Genomic DNA, 22,432 nt, shown 5'->3' with positions numbered 1-22,432 from the left:
TTTTACAATCTATGGCAGAAACGCCATTGAGCCTTGCTAGATCTTTCAGTATGGGTATCCGTGTCCGTTATTAAACACTCACATGATCAATATTATTAGCCCCCTTAAGCAATATTGTTTTGGATTGTCTACAGAACAAACCACTGTTATACATCAGCCCCTTTCACACAGGTCTTTATGTGTGAACAGGCCCCTTTTGAAGATTTTACTTAAGCCTTTAAAATGTCACTTTAAGCTGTATAGAAGTGTCTTGAAGAATATCTAGTCTTATATTATTTACTGTCATCATGGCAAAGATAAAATAAATCAGTTATTAGAGATGAGTTATTAAATCTAATATGATTAGAAATGTGTTGAAACAATCTGCTCTCCGCTAAACAGAAACTGGGTTAATAATTCCGGAGGGCTCATAATTCTGACTTCAACTCAAACGTCTTCTTCTTGTTGTCATTAAACTCTTCTGTCGCTTATCGCTCGTCTCGTTTTTCCTCAGGTCGCGCATGGCTGATCTGGAGGCGTTCTTCAGTCCTCAGAGCCGCTGTTGTGACGTCGGAGAGCTCAAACCTCAGTCCACACGCAGCAGAGAAATGTTGAAGCATGATAAATGATCCCCTCACGGCTCTATTGTCTTTGCACGGCTGCTGTGTGTGAACCGCAGCGCTCATGGTGGAGCTCAGATCTGCGCTTCTGTCCCCGGAGACGCGCAGGAAAGACGGTCTCGGTTCGGCGACCGCGCGCTGAAAGGGATGTGGTCAAAACGGCTCCATTCATAAGTAAGACCAAGTTTCCAGCACAAACTGTGGCAGGCCGTTTAAGCGTAATCCTTGTGTGCTGTTGGACATGTTTTCATCCACTCTGGGCTGATTTTGAGTCTTAATTTGGCAACAACTTTCTCTCTGTTTCATATGGAAGCCGGTATGAATGCCACTGAATTATAAAAAAAATGATTGAAAAATGAAGCCAGAATTCTGAGTTATAAAGAATTGCGACTTAATAACTCTTAATTGCGACTTTATTTCTCAGAATTCTTACTTAATATCTCGCAATTCAGACTTTATAACTTGCAATTCTGACATTATAACTCAGAATACCGACTTAAAATTTCGTAATTCTGACTTTATATCTCGGAATTCTGACTTAACTCGTAATTCTGACTTTATAACCCGCAATTCTGACTTAATAACTCACAATTCTGACTTTATAACTCAGAATACCGACTTAATATTTCGTAATTCTGACTTTATAACTCAAAATTCTGACTTAATAACTCACAATTCTGATTTTACAACTCAGAATACCGACTTAAAATTTCGTAATTCTGACTTTATAACTCGAAATTCTGACTTAATATCTCGGAATTCTGACTTAACTCCTAATTCTGACTTTATAACCCGCAATTCTGACTTAATAACTCACAATTCTGACTGTATAACTCAGAATACCGACTTAATATTTCGGAATTCTGACTTAAAACTCAAAATTCTGACTTACTCGGAATTCTGACTTTATAACTCGCAGTTCTGACTTAATATCTTAGAATTCTGACTTAACTCGTAATTCTGACTTTATAACTCGGAATTCTGATTCAATAACTCCCAATTCTGACATTATAAATCAGAATACCAACTTAATATTTCAGAATTCTGACTAAAAAACTCGGAATTCTGACTTAATAACTTGCAATTCTGACTTAATAACTCGCAATTCTGGCTTAATAACTCGGAATTCTGACTTTAAAACTCGCAATTCTGGCTTAATAACTCGGAATTCTGATTTAACTCGGAATTCTGACTTTATAACTCGCAATTCTGACTTCATAACTCGGAACTCTGACTTCATAACCCGGAATTCTGACTAAATAACTTGCAATTCTGACCAAATAACTTGCAATTCCAACACAATATCACAGCAATTTGTAACTTTTTGGTTTAGTGGCTAATTCGTATGAATTCGTATGATCTAATTCGTACAATTTAGTACGATTTGCTCATCCCCCAATGACGGTTGGGTTTAGGGGGGTGGGGTTAGGTGCCACGCCTCCTTTTTAAAATCGTACAATTTCGTACGACTGAACTCGTACGAATTCGTACGAATTAGCCACTAAACTGGCAAAACATAAAATACTTACGTTTTTTTCGTGAGATCAGGCTGGCAATTCTGACTTAATATCTCAAAATTCTGACTCAACTCGTAATTCTGACTTTACAACTCGCAATGCTGACTTTATAACTCGTAATTCTGACTTTACAACTCGCAATGCTGACTTTATAACTCGCAATTCTGACTTTATAACTCGCAATGCTGACTTTACAACTCGCAATGCTGACTTTATAACTCGCAATGCTGACTTTATAACTCGCAATTCTGACTTTATAACTCGCAATGCTGACTTTATAACTCGTAATTCTGACTTTATAACTCGCAATTTTGACTTAATAACTTGGAACTCAAAATCGTGACTTTATAACTCAGAATTTTGACTTGACTTTTTTTTACCATTCAGTGACGGGACTGGGCATCTATAGTTTCAGTAAATGGGAATATTTTTGCTGATAAATCTTATTTTGACAATTATTTTGGGAGAGTTTTCAAGAACTCAACAATACACTCTGGGAAAATTGACTGCCCTTTGGTTATGTTTAAGGCTGTTTTTGCCCCACTGACTTCCATTATAATCACATTTTTGAATTGCAAAGCCGTGACAGCACATAATCATTCTTGATAGTTGCTGGTTTTCTCTGTTGGGAAGAGGGACAACTAGTAAATTTTACTGTTGAGCATCAGTTGCAGTGAAAAAAATGCTTAGTTTCTGGCTTTTATATGGAGTATAGTATCTGTGTGTGTGCGTGTGAAAGAAACCTTTATCTTGATATGTTTAACTTATCAAGCACTTATCTTGATATGTTTGAGAAAGTCAAAATAAGCAGCTCAGCTCAGAACACAGTAACTACACACTGTAATCTGCTGTTTCACTCTACTGAACTCCATATAAAGCCAGAGACTCTTTAGCACAGGGCAGGCCGATCTAAAGGGTTAATGCTGCACACTGATGATTAACAGGAAAAATGACACATTTTGACAATCAAAAATTGTGGTTATAATGGAAGTCGATGGGGCAAAAACAGTCACTAACATAATGAAAGGGGAGTACATGTAAACAATACACAAGGGTTAAAACCATACAATCCATAAATAAATAAAAAAGTATTAGATTAGTCAGAATGAAAGTTAGATATATTTCAATTGCAGTAGTAAGGAATCAGATTCAATATATCAATATGTTCTCAATTTATTTCAGCTCTCTGTAACTGTTATTCAGTGTAACATATTTAGACAAAAATAAACAACATAATTATGATCTATATATATATATATATATATATATTGATGTCAACGTTTGAAGTGGATCAAAAAAAATAATAATTTTGCTCCATATTGACATGATAGCATCATGCAGTTGCTGCAGATTTGTCGGCTGCACATCCATGATGCCAATCTCCCATTCCTACACATCCCAAATCTGCTCTATTGGATTGAGATCTGGTAACTGTGGAGGCCATTTGAGTACAGTGAACTCATTGTCATGTTCAAAAAAACTGAGATGATTATCCAGTATAAGTTATTATATTATCCAGTATAAGTTATTATATATATATATATATATATATATATATATATATATATATATATATATATATATATATATATATATATATATATATATGTATATATATATATATATATATATAGATATTAATAAGATATATATTATATACTATAACTCATTGTACTAAGCTTATTTTTGGCAAAAATGACTGAATAAAAAACTCCTCCACTGTAAAAATACTGTTATATACACTGACTTATATTCAAAATCACCACGGCTGCAAAACGTCGAAACATATCTAGATATTATTTTCATCTCCCAGCCCTAAAATTAATGCTCAGTTTGTGCTGGACTACATTTTTAGACTATAACCTCCGGCTGAAATATGCGCGCTGCTCCTCAGAAAGTCCCGGTATAATATTAGCTGCTCTGGTAAAAATGAGTAATTCAATTATTTCACGAGCTTTATAATTTGACCATAATTTGCTCGGGTTGATTCAAATCATTAGTAAATCAAACTTTCCATGTAACTTGGCCCAGCCGGCTGCAGAAATGAAAGGCCACTGGTTTGTGCGCGCTGGTCAATTTAAGAGCCAGAATTCCCACAATCCTCTTGTCCGACTGGCTTCGGTCATGCCATGCATTGATAGCTCAGAATAAGTGCTGTTGGTCTATGGCAAGCCAGTTTCGCTTAAAATAAGCATCACTGTACTGGTCATAATTGAGCGTTGACTAATCAAAAATCCAATTCTGTTCGATAAGGGGATAGTATGCTTTAAAAACCTATTCATAGACAAAGTGTTTGCATCTTTTGATCAGTTGATATCACATTATGGGTTGATTAAGTCCGATTTTTTCAGAGTCCTGCAAATAAGAGATTATGTTAGATCCCTCATACCGGAATTTCCTGTTTTGCCCTCTGGAAACCATTTAGATTATTTTCTTTCCTGTAATATACTAGCTAAAGGCTGCATTTCTGTGTTGTATAATCTACTTCTGAACCAGTCATCTGCCCTTACAGATGACATTAAGAGTGCTTGGGAAGAGGATCTTTGTGGCTCAATTTCGAATGATCTGTGGGACAATATTCTTTAAAAAATTCACTCATCATCAATGTGTGCCCGGCACTCCCTTATTCAATTTAAAGTAGTGCGCAGAGCTTATATCTCTAAGACTAAATTAGCCCAAATGTTTCCAGGTACCAGTCCTTTGTCCAATAGATGTAATTGTGCTGAAGGCACTTTAATTCATATGTCCTGGACTTGCCCCAACTTAGAGCATTTCTGGAGGTTAATATTTGACACGTTATCTGTGATTCTACAGCACAAGCTAGATCCAGATCCACAGGCGGCACTATATGGGGTGACTTCAGAGGATATACAGTTGCCTTCTTCAAAGTGTAAAATCATTGCTTTTTCGACTTTATCGGCACGTATAGGGCTATTTTGCTAAAATGGAAGGATTCTCATCCTCCCACTCATGCTCAGTGGATTAGAGAAATTATGTCTTGTCTTTATTTAGAAAAACAAGTCAGGTTTTTCGGAGGGGACATTTTTTTAAGGTGTTGCAACCTTTTATTGATTTTGTGGAAAATCTCAAAATATTTGATTTTGCTGTACATACCGGGCTCTATTTTGACGGTCCATGCGCAGAGCGCAAAACGCAAGGCGCAAACGCTTTCAGGGCGTGTCAGAATGCGTTTTTGCTAATTTAAGGACGGGAAAATCTGCTTTGCACCGTGGCACATGGTCTAAAAGGGTTGAGTTATTTTCTTAATAAGTTATAGGTGTGTTTTGAGAATAAACCAATCAGAGTCTCATCTCCCATTCCCTTTAAGACCCAGATGCGTCGCGCTATAAGCGCATTCGCTATTTACAGGACGCAAAGTAAGTCTAAGTGGAAAAACTGAGCATTTCACAAGCAAACAGTTCACAGTTAAACAGTTAAACAGAGCATCTACTGCGTGAGAATGAGAGATAATGGATCTACTTTCACTTTCGCTCTTGGATAGGGAAACCTTTACACAGACATCAATTAGTCTATAAATAATTCATTTTGTTTGTTAAGCGCAAATATTCGTTTCAAAACTATTTCTAAATTCAGTTCTAATTTCCAGCAAACGAATAAATGAACAATAATAACAAAATGAGCTCAAAAACCTGAGTTATATCCTAAAACACATGCTGTGCCCCATATGGTCTAAAACCTGACCGGTGGACAAATCTAAGCTTGTTTTTAATAAAACAAATATAAATATGGATATAATAAATAATACTGCTAATAATAATAACATTATACAAAAGCAAATTGTTATGAATGAACTGAAAAAGCCTCCCGAGATGAAGAAGACATAAAAGCAGTGATTTTTCATATTTATGTAGGCTAGAAAATAATATGTTTTGTAATATTTTAATCCTTTATATTTATATTCTATATCTATTCTTATTATATCCTATATATATCCTTAATATTTACATTTTTTCATATGTAAAGATATTTGCCTATTGCTCTCTTGTGTGTATTAAGCAGTGTGTAAGCGAGGAGCAACTCTGTGCAGGAGTTTAGACCGGGTTAGTTTTGGTCTAATGAAAAATCTATTATAGTTTCTCAAAATAGCAACACACCAGCGGTCCGCCTCAGAACACCTTCCTTTCTAGAGCAGAACACCTATGGGTGCACAAATAAGCGCTAATGCATTTGCTATTTAAACAGCGTAGCGCAACGCCTCAAAACCACTCTTGCGCCAAGCTGAAACTACCAAAAGACTATTGCGCCGCGTCTTGCGCCACACTGCGCCGGGTGTATGATAGGGCCCATGGTGTGTATGGTTATATGTTAGTTGAATAAATGCTTTTTCCTTTTTTTTTTTCCTCTCTTTTTTATTTATTACATTTTTATTATTATAATTTTTTGTATGTTTTTTATTTTTATTTATTGCTATTATTGTTATAATAATTATTATTTCTTTGTATTTGTATTTAAACCCACATGTACAATTGTATATTTGTTAATTTTTGGCTTATGTGAGCGCTATCCCGCTGTTGGATTGGTATGGGTTTGGGGTTTGTATTGTTGTTCTTTCCCATTTGAAAAACTGAAAATCAATTAAAAAAATATTTAAACGAAAAATCCAATTCTGGATACATATTTTTAACTTTAACCATTGGAGTTAGGTATCTATAACTTGTCTATGACTAGAGGTTATATGCAATGAAAATATCTAGTTTAATTTTGACCGTACTGTAAAATAATATCCGTAAATTAGTATTTTCTGTATTTTGTGATTCATGTTTTTACCCACTTATTTATGTTTGTGAATTGCATTAGGGATCTTGATATCTCCTCCAGCAACTTTTGGATTCGGGCACAGCCTTAATGCTTTTGCGCCATGAGCTTTGCGCCTAGACCGGGGGTCACCAATCTCAGTCCTGGAGGGCCGGTGTCCCTGCAGGGTTTAGCTTCAACTTGCCTGGATGATTCAAGTATACCTAGTAAGACCTTGATTAGCTTGTTCAGGTGTGTTTGATTAGGGTTGGAGCTAAAATCTGCAGGACACCGGCCCTCCAGGAACAAGTTTGGTGACCCCTGGCCTAGCCTGTTAAAACAGAGCCCCTAGTCTTTGACCTAGTGACACATATACACCTAATATACATATACACCTCAGAGAAACTGTTTTGTGAACATTTGTAAGATAATTCATCGATTTCAACAATTTTCAATAATCACCTGAAAAGCATAACAATGACAAAAACCAGAGGCTTCGATATTGCGCTTGGTCATGTTATGCTAACCTTTAGGTCATTAAAAATGAAGATATTAATCGTTACAAAATATAGTCACGTTTTGACACGTCTTTAATCCCACACACAGAAAAAAAAAAAAAAGAGTAGAAATCTAAATTTTTAATGACACAGTCGGTGATGCATAACAATACATTAAGCAATGCAAAGTGTGTCTAAACAAGTGTACAATCAATGTCGAGATGTCAACTTCATATTAGTCCTTCCTTCAGCTCTATGAAGAGGAAACGAGTAGGCATTATTCAAAAAACATCCTTTTACATTCTGCATAAAAGCATCAGAGCAGCAAAAATGAGCATCCTTCCCACAGAAAACACGGTGGCCTGTAAAGCAGGCCATGTTTACTCGAGTGCGTCTTGTTCTTCTTGTTAAACTTGTGATATAAACACAAACATATTTGATCATTTTAAGTGTCCATTTAAAGATTATCTCATACAATTGATTGCTTTAATGGAACAGTTAGTCCCATATCTTCATCTCATGTCATGCTGGTAAACATTTGTGTTTCAGATAGAAGAAAAAGTCATGACGGTGAGTACATAACACATTTCATTCATAGAGCAGGTCATGTGGTCATTTAAAGTCTCTTAATATTGTGTCGGAGTCCTTTAAAACAGATTTAAATGCATCTACGCTCTGAAAACATTGTCTTTTTCTCTAAATATGTGTTTAATATTTGAGTCATTTCAAGATGATTTCAATACAGTTTGTTTAACGGGGTTTGTCTGAATCCAATACAGTTGATTTGGAGCTATAGGCCCTCCCAGCACCCCTACACTCCCGAAAGCCAGCTTTGACCTGATTGGTTGGCTGAGCGAGTCTATTTTGATTGGTCTTTCTGTTCTACACTACCTGACAAAAGTCTTGTTGTGGATCTCAAGTTGCAAGAGCAACAGATAGTAACTTGACTTGGACTAGTTGACTCTAGTTGATCATTTGGAAAGTGGCAGATCCCAATCATCACAAATACTGCAGAACACCTACTGGAACCGGCGTGGACCAAGATTCTCACAGAAATCAGTCAAGTTTGGTGAAAGAGAAATCATGGTTTGGGGTTTCATTCAGTATGGCGAGATCTGCAACATCAACAGCCTGAGGTGTCAAGACATCTGTGCTGCCCATTACAGTACAAACCACAGGAGAGGGACAATTCTCCAGCAGGATAGCGCTCCTTCTCATACTTCAACCTCCACATCAAAGCTCCTGAAAGCAAAGAAGCTCAAGCTCCTCCAGGATTGGCCAGCCCAATCACCAGAGGTGAACATTATTGAGCATGTCTGGGGTAAGATGAAGGAGGAGGTGTTAAAGATGAACAAAAAGACTCTTGATGAACTCTGGGAGTCCTGCAGGAAGGCTTTCTTCTTCATTCCAGATGACTTTATTAATCAGTGATGTGAGTCATGTCAGAGATGTATGGATGCAGTCCTCCAAGCTCATGATGGAGTCAGACACAATATTCATTCTGTCTCCACTGCAGCAGGACTTTATACTCTATACTGGACATTATTGAAGGTTCAGTGATGAGACTTTAGTCTGAGCAGAGTCAGAGCTTACTGTCCTGATCAAATCATTAATAATCAAGACATGATCAGATTTTATTGAGCTCAAATAAGCAAAATCTAGAGGCCTTTACCTTTCATAGAGACACTTCTGACACCAAATCATCAACTAGAAGTCCAGTTATTATTTGCTGTTCCTACAACTTGAATAGGCGACAAGACTTTTGTCAGGTAGTGTATAAACAAAGTGGCCATTTCAGAGTTTGTATGTCAAGAGAAGTGTGGATTATGCAAATCAGCTACTTTGATCATATTGATGTACATTAGTAGCAGGCAAGAGATTGGAGAAAATAATGATTCATTAAGGTGATTGAGAGCTGGCTCTTCCTTTTTGCAGCAACATTTTTATTTATCATTCAGAATTTTTAAAGCCGGCTACGTTACAAAGATACGTTTAGAAAACCCATATGACCTGCTCATTAAACTGGTAATTAACGTGTTAAAATATTTCAAATAAACACACTTCAGATGCACCATTGCATTCAATTTTAGTTCCTTCCAGAGAATATGAGTGTGTTTTGTTTATTAGATATCGTCACCTTGGGATTATAAGGTTCTCTCTGCGTTCTGAATGATTCTGAGATATTGGGCTTCAAAGTTTTTGCATTCCATATTGCAAACAGTATGTGTGCAACATTCATTCATTTTCTTTTGGCTTAGTCCCTTTATTAATCCGGGGTCAACACAGCGGAATGAACCGCCAACTAAAGCCTGATTTATACTTCTGCGTCAAGTGACCGGCGTAACCCACGGCGCATGCAACGCCCGTAGCTGTGCATTTATACTTCTGCGCGCTGTCTCTGTCAGTCTGCAAAAACACTTCCGAAACACTAGTTGGCAGTGAGGTGTTAATGTGTCTCTGTGTCGAGTTTCTTCACTGCTGTTTTGCTTTTCCTGAACACTTCCAGGATTTACAAGTGGCTGAAACTCGCTCATTATGAGGCAGGAACCGGCGGACGTGCAACAACTTTAACTATGAGGTAAACACAAAACAAAACTTTCCATCCGGAGCTCCTTCACGGGACTCCACACTTGTAAACAATCGCTCGCGCCATTCGCGCGGCTCTCGGTCCCGCCCAGACTCGTCAGCGCTACCAAGCCGACCAATCACAGAGCTTACGCTACGCGTCGTTGCGACGTGTAGTTACATTTTTTGAGAGGTGCACGTCAGTGACGGCCACAGCGAAGGGCTATGCGTCAGCGCCGTAGCATACGCCGGCGTTTGACGCAGAAGTATAAATCAGCCTTTATCCAGCACATGTTTTAAGCAGCCGATGCCCTTCCAGCTGCAACCCATCTCTGGGAAACATCCATACACACTCATTCACACACAGACACTATGAAAATTTAGCCTACCCAATTCACCTATATAATGCATGTGTTTGGACTGTGGAGGAAACCCATGCGAACACGGGGAGAACATGCAAACTCCACACAGAAATGCCAACTAACCCAGCCGAGGCTCGAACCAGCGACCTTCTTGCTGTGAGGCGACGGCGCTACCGACTGCGCCACCGCGTCACCCTGTATATAACATTATTTTTTTAAATAAAAAGTCTTAAAATGTAAACAACTTATAAAAAGCATCCCATAATGTAAATAAGTTTAATAAGAATATGTCAATAACTCAAATTTGACGAAAATGTCCGATAGAACCTTATAATTGTAAGGTGACGATGTATTGTTTTTTATTTTAAGCAATCACTGCAAGTGCAGTAAGCCAACATTCTCTAAAATTGATGACACAACCTTTAAAAACACACCTTAAAGTCTGCGTGAACCGGACGTTGTTGAGACTTTCATTCCAGTATGTTTATGTACTTCTAACTGAAAGTGAATATTGAGTAGGGGGCGGGGCTTTCTGTTTGCGCATCATTCCCTAGCAGCAAACTACTGAAGAAGCAGCCAATCCAAACGCAGAAGCAGATGATCAGACTTTGGCTGAAGATGACCAAAACATTTCTTTTCAGTGGATGAACTTGCACGTATTAATCGTACACCTAAAGAATGACAATGTGCGCTAGCAAAATAAACAGACGTTTGGATTTCACACAGACTTTAAGATTCTCAGCGTGAAGATCTCATGTCTTTGTATTATATGCGATCATTCAGACAGGATGGACACGTAAAATGTGTGAACAGAACGATTGAAGTTGAGTGTAGTTGTATTTAAAACCAGAACTCGGACACGTAGATGTGAACGTTGATGATGTTACGGTGGGAAACGACTCCGTTTGTGACGTAGTTCATGGCCAGCTTCAGTACGGTGCTGACGGGACCAACCAGCGGCTTCACCTGTCTGACCACACCTGCGGACCACAACATACAGTCAGAAAAAGATTCATAGCAGATACACTAAACACAAACCATGCAGATGACATTGAATCCAACTTTTTAAAACCCAACTGCTGCTGCTTGCATGGAAAAAAAATCAGGTAAATTGATTAATTTATTTTCTTTCGACTTCAGCCTGGTTTATATTCGACGCGTCCACTAGTTTGCTTGAGTGTGCGTGACGAATGTGACGTCATCGTGGTGTCCGCAGAGGTTTGCTTTGGGTACGTGCGACATGATTTTGACTGGTGGAGCACGTGATTTTTTTTTTTGAGATTCGAGCGAACAGTGTGCGTGTCACCGACTCGGTCCTACTCATTCCCCTTGCTGGCCAGCAGAGGTCATCATCACCGGACTATTAGCATTACGTCATCCTCAGACACTGATTGCAACACACCTGATGCACATCACACTGATCACCCACACACACACATATGAAGGATTCGGATTTCTGCTTTCCAATCTGTCTCATCATCATGGACCAACGTTTATCCTTTTCATCATCCTGTTTCTCAGTATTTAATTGTGAATTGATTTTAATTAATGAATAAGTGAACACATTGCCTAATATGAGAATGTTCAGTGCATGAGGCTGTCTCTTTATAACTATTTTCAGAAGCCACCAATCTAGGTCAGAGGTCACGGAGACGTTGAGTGGAACTGAGGGCCGAGGACTGGAAGCAACTGTTTCTATTGTTATTTCTATGAGTTAATATTGTCTAAAATGTCTAAAGGGATTTTGCTATTTTTACGGTTAATTCTTTTAAAGTGATTCTACTTTTTATTCAAGATAGACTTTGTGTAGTCAGGATATAACTGCATGAATGTAGATTATACCGGTTTTTAACGAGTTTTGATAAAGACGGCTGAGAGTACACTCAGCCTTGGATAAGAAACAGATTATACTTTGTGTGTGTGTGTTCTATTTGATTGTTGATCCATTTCACAGGTCTGGAGTCAGCTCTAATCAGTCTAAAGGATGTCTGACGTTTATGTTTAGATGTTGTGGCTTACAGACTCTGAGGGGGCATACGGGTCAAACACCGGCAGCACCAATTAGATTTACTTCTGAAAGGCCTGAGTAAGATTATGTATTAAATACATTTACAAAGACGAAAACTAATGAGGTTTTTGCTATATTAGTTAGTTTCAGTTAGTTCTAGCTTTTTTGAAAAACTCTCATTTTTATTTTTATTTCAGTTAACCACAATTATTTAACATTTTAGTTTTCGTTTTTATTGTTCCTTTACGTTAACTATAATAACCTTGCCGTCCAATCAAAATAATCAAAATTGCAATCATACAAGTACACATTGCAGTTCAGTGAACTCTTTCAGATCAACGCCTGTCGCGGCAGAGGCCTTTGCCTTTCATATAAGCCACTTTTGATACCAAATCATCAACTAGAAGTCCAGTTATTATTTGCTGTTCCTACAACTTGAATAGGCGACAAGACTTTTGTCAGGTAGTGTATAAACAAAGTGGCCATTTCAGAGTTTGAATGTCAAGAGAGGTGGGGATTATGCAAATCAGCTACTTTGATCGTATTGATGTACATTAGTAGCAGGCAAGAGATTGGAAAAATCTTTGTTCAGTGAACATTTCTCTGTCAGATCAACGCCTGTCGCAGCAGAACAACAGTTTATCCAGCCGTCTGAAAGAAACAGGAACCTAAAAAACACAAGATAAACGACGCCAGGGTTTGGCCAAACATTACCATCTGCATTTTAGTACTCGTGTCTGTCCCTAGTTAATGCTTTGGCTTGAAAGCGCTCTCTGAAGTTTAAAATTATGGATCTTTTGTCTTTTACGGAGACAAAACATTGTCATAATTATGTCTGGGCCTCTATTAAGTTGCGGTAACGTAACCGACACAAAGTTTATGAAAATAAAAATAATTCACAGCCGCTATGGAGCGATTCAAAAGACGCAGCACATACTAAAGCTCCATTGAGATGATGGATGCGACGCTCATTGTTACAGAAACAAAGAAAACAGCATTTTCCCAAAGGACGCGAGACATCCTCCATTATAGGCCTGGCATCAACCAAATGAGACCAAAATGCTGGAAAATCTCCTCAGAGTGAATAAATGAAGGAGACGGAGACACTGGGTTTATACAGAACTGTCAGCGCCTCATCTCACGCCAGAGCTAAAGTCACTTCAGTGAGTCCAAGCTGTAAAGTTTCAGTATTTGGTTTGATCCCGTTCTCTCTTTGATTAATTGATTTGCTTAAAATGTCTCGTAAAGGCTGTGAATTGATGTTGAAATCTGTCGAATGCAAGTTAAGCAATACAGATTCATAAAGCTTCAAAACCCATGTGAATCTTTTGATTCAATTGATTGAATCACGTTACTTTTCAGCAAAGAAGATTTTGTATTGTTGTAATGAAGGTGATTACATAAAGCAAATTTTCCACTGATATCCTTTCAGTTTTTAATGTAGGTTTAGTTTTAATTTGAATAAATGTACGTGAATAAGAAATAGCAAGAGTAACATGTGCGAATTCTTTGATTCGGTTGACTGAATCACGTTACTTTTGAACAAATGAGGTTTTATTATGAAGAAGGTAAATAAATAAACCAGATTTCTGACTGATATCCTTTCATATAATAATGTAGGTTGAGTATTAATATTAATAAACATGTGAATAATAAATAAAGTAACGTGTGAATCTTTTGATTCAGTTGACTGAATCACGTTACTTTTGAACAAATGAGGTTTTATTATAAAGAAGGTAAATAAATAAAACCTAGACTGATATTCTTTCATATAATAATGTAGGTTGAGTATTAATATTAATAAACACGTGAATAATAAATAGAGTATTGTGTGAATCTTTTGATTCAGTTGATTGAATCATGTTACTTTTGAGCAAATGAAGTTTTGTTGTGGAAAAGGTGAATAAATAAAGCAGATTTTAACTGATATCATTTCATACATTAATGTAGGTTGAGTATTAATATTAATTAACATATATGTGAATTATAAATGTCAATAGTAAAGTTAATTTTTATTTTATTTTATTGATTGAATCATCTTTTCATCAAATTAGGTTTTATTGTGATTAAAGTAATTAAATAAAGCAGATTTTCCACTGATATCCTTTCAGTTTTTAATGTAGGTTTAGTTTTAATTTTAATAACTGTACGTGAATAATGAATAGCAAGAGTCACATGTGCGAATCTTTTGATTCAGTTGACTGAATCACGTTACTTTTGAGCAAATGAGGTTTTAATATGAAGAAGGTAAATAAATAAACCAGATTTCTGACTGATATCCTTTCATATAATAATGTAGGTTGAGTATTAATATTAATAAACATGTGAATAATAAATAGAGTAATGTGTGAATCTTTTGATTCAGTTGATTGAATCATGTTACTTTTGAGCAAATGAAGTTTTGTTGTGGAAAAGGTGAATAAATAAAGCAGATTTTAACTGATATCATTTCATACATTAATGTAGATTGAGTATTAATATTAATTAACATATATGTGAATTATAAATGTCAATAGTAAAGTTAATTTTTTTGATTCAATTGATCGAATCATCTTTTCATCAAATTAGGTTTTATTGTGATTAAAGTAATTAAATAAAGCAGATTTCTGACTGATATCCTTTCAGTTTTTAATGTAGGTTTAGTTTTAATTTTAATAACTGTACGTGAATAATGAATAGCAAGAGTAACATGTGCGAATCTTTTGATTCGGTTGATTGAATCATGTTACTTTTGAGCAAATGAGGTTTTGTTGTGATGAAGTTGAACAAATAAACCAGATTTTAACTGATATCCTTTTATATAATAATGTAGGTTGAGTATTAATATGAATAAACATGTGAATAATAAATAGAGTAATGTGTGAATCTTTTGATTCGGTTGATTGAATCATGTTACTTTTGAGCAAATGAGGTTTTGTTGTGAAGGTGAATAAATAAAGCAGATTTTAACTGATATCCTTTCATACATTATGTACAGTAGGTTGAGTATTAGTTTTTCATTAACATATATGTAAATAATAAATGTCAAGAGTAACATTGAATCTTTTGATTCAGTTGATTGAATCATGTTACTTTTTATCAAAGATTTTGTTGTGAAGGTGAATAAATAAAGCAGATTTTAACTGATATCCTTTCAATTTTTAATGTAGGTTTAGTTTTAATTTAAATAAAACATGACTAATAATTAGCAATAGTAACATGTGCGAATATTTTGATTCAGTTGATTGAATCACGTTACTTTTTAGCAAATTAAGTTTTGTTATGAAGAAGGTAAATAAATAAACCCTATTTCTGACTAATATCAGTTTTTAATGTAGGTTTGGTTTTAATTTTAATAAGCATACATGAATAAAAATGTCGAGAGTAACGTGTGAATCTTTTGATTCAATTGATTGAATCACGTTACTTTTCAGCAAATGAGGTTTTGTTGTGAAGAAGGTGAATAAATAAACCAAATTTTCGACATTATCCATTCATATATTAATGTAGGTTAAGTATTAATTTTTAATAAACATGTGCGATTTTACCTGATATCCTTTCCGTTTTTAATCTAGGTTGAGTATTAATTTAAATAAACATGTGAATCTTTTGATTCAGTTGATGGAATCACGTTACTTCCGACTGATATCCTTTCAGTTTTTAATGTAGGTTTGGTTTTAATTTTAATAATCATACATGAATAATAAATGTCAAAAACATGTTTAAATCTTTTGATTCAGTTGATTGAATCACGTTACTTTTCAGCAAATTAGGTTTTGTTTTGAAGAATCTGATTAAATAAATCAGATTTTAACCAATATCCTTTCAGATTTTAATGTACGCTTAGTATTAATTTAAAAAAAACGAATTGGCTTAAATAGCTCCCACATAAGCTATATTTAATATCATAGCATACATATTTAGGGTAATAAATGATTTGTAGATTACAAATTCATTAAAAAGGTGTACTTTGCAAACGTAGTCTTTTGTTTTAAGTCTGCTCAGGTTGAATTTAAGTCTATGTTAATTACACTATTTTGACCAGCTTTAATGTGAAGTCTCTAATCTGAGTTTAATGGTATTATGTTTACCCGCCATATAATAATGTAAAACACTATATTCGCAGTAGCAGATCGTCCGATAATGTAACCTCCATTTTGCGGTTATGATTTTAAAGACGCTGCGTCATGTTTGGTCACGTGATTCACGAGCGCGCCAAATCATCAGCTTCATTATTAGTAAACAATGAACGCGGTTTACATTCGGTTTACTTCAAGACTTTGAATTGAATTCATGTGTCATATATTGTTGTATAATATTAAAATAATGGCATTTTGTTGTTTTGAAGCATTTCTTAAGCCCATCTTCATCCTTAATGGAAATACGCAGCGCAGACACGACATGAGGGTAAGTAAAACTGACAAAATAATTCTTTATTAAAATATCTAGTAAGATAGCAATATCCTATATTTAGTATTATAAGAGCGACTTTTGATTTGCAGTTTAATAATCAGTCCTTCCACAATCACAAAAATAGGTTTGCTAACGTGTCTGAATATGTAGACCAAGTTCATTTAAAGGAGAAAATGTTCCTTTCATATATTTAGGTTGGCAAAGCTGGAACGGTTTTTTATTTCAGAGCTTAAAGGCTTCAAAATGAGTAATTCACATTTATATATTCTGCCCTTAAATGACATGTATGCGGTTTTATGCTTGAAAAGGTTTGTAACAGTACCATGGCCTGATGTGATTCATGTAAAGCATTGTGTTGGTTAAGTCAAATGTCACTCGATGGTGGTAATCTACCAGACCACATCACTGCATGGACAATGATGGAGAGAAAAAAAAAAGCAAAACCTCTGCAAACATTTAGAAAGCCAGCTATTTGTGGAAAAAAAATTAAAAGACAGCTTGAAAATTTTTACTTTCTCTGGATTTACTGCATTTATTATGGATGGATTTTAGTATTTTTAATGCTTTTTTTGTCAGTTGTGATTGAAAATCAGGGTAAATTTTTAAAGAATTTAGATTTGTACTTTTCAGAAGTTAAAACATACATATCTGAAACTTTTCTGAAGTCGTTTTTTCACCTATTACATATTTTATGCCAAATAAAATAACAAATTAAATGACTTTTTATCTTAAATTTGGAAGAAAAGGCTTTAGTTTACAGATTAAAATGAAAATTATGCCTTCAGAGAAACTTTATTGGTTTGACACTTTGGAATTTAGTGGTGTGTGTATATATATATATATATATATATATATATATATATATATATATATATATATATATATATGTATATATAAGACAGAGATTTGTCGCCACCTACTGGGTTTTCAAAAACCATATTTATTTGTTTATTGTGGGCTCACACATAGGGCCAGAGCAAGCTAAACTGCCGCTCTAGGCAGAGGACGATCACACCGCCCTCAACCCCAATGTGAAAACGAAAGTGACCGTTTATAAAAATGAAGTGAGGTGTCGCGGACCCCTTTTCTGGTGCACTATGCGCGGATATAACTGAGGACGCGCGGGTGCTGTGGGAGGGAGGTGTCGCGGACACTGCGCTCTTTATTTTTCCGCCCTATGTGCGGATATAACTGAGGACGCGCGGGTGTCGCGGACCTCAATTCTGCCGCCCAACACGCGGGTGCTGATGGAGGAGTTGCTGACGCCTCTCTCTCTATTCTGTCGTCTATGCGCGAAAATAGTCTATCTGAGGACGGGGGTGGTGAGGGAGGTGTCGCGGACATAACTGAGGACGCGGGTGGTAAAGGGAGGTGTCGCGGACGCCGCCCACTCTATAATGCCGCCCTAGGCAGCTGCCTAGGTTGCCTCTATGGACGCGCCGGCCCTGCTCACACAAGCGCACGAACACACACAAACACACAAAATTACTGAGATATATTTTTTTGTCAGTATCGCACACCCCCAGTAAAAGCAATGAATAAATAAATATGTTTTTAATATCCCCAGTAGGTGGCGACAAATCTTTGTCCTAATGAGTGATTATTAAATCGATTCAAGCGATTTGTTCAAAACTCCTGATTCATTTAGAAATTAATGTCTTTAAAACAATATTTATCTACTGATTGTGGGCCAACACAAGTGCGCGCACAAAAAAACACACTTCATAAAACTATAACAACTTGTTTGAGGAACTTTAAAGTCATCCAGAGTTGTTTATGTTGAAGACTAACTGCTGAATGTGTCTGCGGTCGCTTCCCCAAAGCCACGAAGCTGCGCAAAAGTGTTCCTACGCTCATCTCCAAATGCCGTTAAAGAGCAAGAGGACTGCAAATAGCTTGAGTTAAGTGCATGTTACTCATGTACACACTTGCCGCAAAACAAAGCCACGTCGATGCCAGCAGCCATTAGTCATCCTCAATGGCTGCACGGCTTGCGATATTGAAGGTTTACATGTAAACAGTGCAATTTCTGGTTTTCTGGTCGCTCCGGCAATGAAAGGAGATGTATGACAGCATCCAAAACGGCAGGTTTAACATGAGGGACAAATGCGAGGAATGAGTAGCTCCAACCACACTATTGGATAATGACATGCTTATGCAGGGAAGTCGGCCCACATCAGCATAAATGCCAGAGTTTTATCTCTGGGTAGAGTCACCCCCAGTGTGGTGTTGTTGGGAAGCGTGGCTGCGTATATCCAAATATCCTTAAACAACTGCAAAGAGCACTTGACTTCTGCTTGCTCTCTCCGTGTGGTTTGGTGTCTCAAGCTCAATTAGCAATGAATCATTGCGGTCCGGTAGTCGGACTCAAGCTGGAATGTTTGTTTCAGTCATACCTCCATTGAAAACTCAGTGTTTTTACAACAGATCGGTTGTGTTGATAATGCTGAATGTTATAAATGCTGTAATTGAAATCTCTGAATATACCCTCATTCACTAATCCCGAAATGTAGGGTTCCACAATTCATTCCAGCCTGATCTCACGAGAAAACGTAAGTATTTTACGTTTTGCCAGTTTAGTGGCTAATTCATACGAATTCGTACGAGTTCAGTCGTAAGAAAATGTACGATTTTAAAAAGGAGGCGTGGCACCTAACCCCACCCCTAAACCCAACCGTCATTGGGGGATACGCAAATCGTACTAAAATGTACAAATTAGATCGTACGAATTTGTACGAATTAGCCACTAAATGAAAAAGTTACGAATTGCCGTGAGATTGTGTTGTTCATTCATGTTGTCCCAACTTGGGCCGCAATAGTCACATCGCAGGATCTACAATGCTGAGTTAGGCTTATAGTTGATCAGGGGTCCGTTCTTCGTACGTGGATTACCCAGTTAGCTGGATTTGGATATTGACGATTTGACACGATCCAGGATCGTTTCGCTCTTCAAAGCTGATCCGAGAGTTGTTGTCATGGCAACAGTTCTGCTAGCTCAAACCTGATCGGAAGCAGGTTCAATTCATATAAACAGGATTAGATCAGGTCAGTTCAAGCAAAGATAATTGCGAAAGAATGTACCGAATGCTGATATTTTCCTACAGTAGTAGTTATATACACTTGGGATAATAGTAAATATTTTTAACTATATACCCGTGAACCAGGCCCGGATTGGCTAGAATATTCTTAAAATGTGAGCAAAATCAGCTGTTGTGTCTTCACTTTAGACATTATGCTAGAGAATCATTCAAACACTAGCTCTAAAGTGACGTTGGTGAATGAGCAGCGGTTTCTGCTGTTCTGACGTCAGCTGCAGATGTGAATGAATGGCGGAAGAAAGTAGTTCCTTATACAAAAGGGTTTTTGAGACTACGTGTTTGATTCTGTTTTGAATACACTATTAAGCCGTTGAACTGTTGTGTAAATGCAATATCACACTCGTAGCAGTGTGATATGGCTGTATATCATCACTAGTGGAACACTAAGGCACCTTTTGCCAACACACGCCTCCCACCATTGCCGATATACAGCCATATTGCACTGATACTTGTGCACTGATATAAATATATATATGTATACAGTGTAAGTCAGAATTATCAGCCTCCAATAAATTATTTTCCTAATTTTTTGTTTAACAGAGAGATTTCTTCAACATTTCTTATCATAATAGTTTTAATAACTCATCTCTAATAACTGATTTATTTTATCTTTACCATGATGACAGTAAATAATATTAGACTAGATATTTTTCAAGACACTTCTATACAGCTTAAAGTGACATTTAAAGGGTTAATTAGGTTAACTAGGCAGGTCATGGTAATTAGGCAAGTTATTGTATAATGATGTTTGTTCTGTAGACTATCAGAAAAACAATGTGTGGCTAATAATTTTGACCTTAAAATGGTTCATAAAAAAATCAAGAACTGCTTTTATTCTAGCCAAAATAAAACAAAATAAGAATATTTTTACTTTATTCTCCTAATTTTTCAACTTTATTCTTTATTATCTTTATTATTATTACATAAATTTAAAACATCAAGAATTTTTTTAGCGCATGAACTGATTCACCAAATTGAATCAGACTTCAATCCCACAGTAGCTTCCCTGCTATATGCTAGCTTTTATGCTCTACGCCTGATAGATGCTAGTGATGTAGCAGCTAATGCACAGCAAAGCCTCGTCCATGCGCAGGGTCTACATTTCTGACACACTTCACTAAAATTCCTCTGCTGTGTGTGAAAATCTGCATCCGCAGCCAACGTCACATACCTGATCACAGACAGCATGTCTCTGCCGCGCAGCGCTAACTTCACCGCGCTCAAATATTGCATCATCGAAGCGCTCGCTAACCACAGGTGCATATCCCTAGCAGATGTTTCAGTGTTCATCCTTCCTTTTTTTATGCGGCCTGAGGTGAAGCCAAACTGAGAGTCGCTCAAGGGAAAATAAAGCCACTGCGTTTGATTTCTACCGCGGATATCGGTACATTCCTCATGCTAATGCTAGTCTGTGCTATTCCAGGCCTAAATGTCAGAAATCCAGACGTCATCATGTGCGAGTCCAGAGATTCATCCTCATTTCAACAAGGAGAGCGTTGATACCTTGACCAGTTCTGGAAACAGTACTGAAAAATCAGGCATAAGTAAAAAGTAGCATGACTAGGTAAAAATAGAGTGCAAGTAGAGTACAGATGTCTGTTTGGTTGATCATTTTTGGGAAAAAATTATAAACTTTTTACCATGGTGCTAAAACCGTGTATTCCCTAAACCTTGTATACTAAATATTAGGGCTGCACGATATTGAAAAAATTTGACATTGCAATATTTTTTTTCCCTGCAATATTTATTGCGATATTTATTTATTTATATATATATATATATATATATATATATATATATATATATATATATATATATATATATATATATATATATATATACTTAAGATATACTTTTGCACACATACAGTATCATTGTTTTATCTGCTGCACCACTCACTGTAAAATTCTACCACAAAGAACTAGAGCAAGTTTTTTTGGCTGGTGGAGGACCAAGAATGACTCAGCAGCAGCCTCACTCTATCAATAACCTTAGATATATGCTAAGGTTAACTAGCTTAGCATATATCTTGCTCTCTGCAAATGACAGTAATTTAAACGTACCATAAAACTCCTATAAGTGCATACAGGTCGACACAACTATATCGTTTTAACCTTTATATTCGAACGTTAACGTCACTCTGTCAACAGTCTATTGTCTTAATTACGGCGCTAACAGAGCTAACTTACGTAAACAGAGAGCAACGGATTGCAGGCGTCAACAATGCAGCGTAATGGAATAATATACCGATCAAACTCCGCTTTAAGTACGCTACAAGTTTATAAACTGCCTCTGGACCTAGTTTAGATACAAAAATTTATTTAACAAAAATAGTAATGCAGTAAAGTATTTTTCGCTCTGCCAAGCCTTCTCTGTTGCTGTGTTTAGCAGCAGCCTGCGTCAGTCACCTTTTACCCCGGCCCCACCCCACCCCCCGACTCCTGAATGTCTGTCTCACTCACTCACTCACTCACTCACTCATGCGGGCATGCACTGTGGTCTCATGAGGAAACGCAGCTTTTTGATATAATGTTTTTTTTGTTCCCGAATACAAATAATTTTTCAAGTATTTGTTCGAAATAAGTATTGGTAAAAACACGCTATTCGTGCTTATCCGAATACCGTATTCGGCTTTAGCT

The 22,432-nt window shown here is 36.6% G+C and overlaps 1 protein-coding gene across 2 annotated transcripts in view; it reads right to left on the bottom strand.

Moving 5' to 3' along the window:
- Nucleotides 1-7,496: 7,496 nt before the first annotated feature.
- Nucleotides 7,497-22,432, bottom strand: part of fbln1 (fibulin 1) — an 82,107-nt gene continuing 67,171 nt past the window's right edge. The window contains exon 17 of one of the 2 annotated variants that reach the window (XM_073941678.1): nt 7,497-11,275. In XM_073941678.1, the coding sequence (XP_073797779.1) occupies nt 11,136-11,275 (140 nt within the window). In that variant the 3' untranslated portion in view covers nt 7,497-11,135. 2 annotated transcript variants of the gene reach the window in all.

This window comes from Danio rerio, chromosome 25, assembly GCF_049306965.1.
Source record: "Danio rerio strain Tuebingen ecotype United States chromosome 25, GRCz12tu, whole genome shotgun sequence".
Taxonomy (NCBI): domain Eukaryota; kingdom Metazoa; phylum Chordata; class Actinopteri; order Cypriniformes; family Danionidae; genus Danio; species Danio rerio.
The sequence above is the reverse complement of the archived record's forward strand: the minus strand, read 5'-3'. Positions and strand labels throughout refer to the sequence as shown.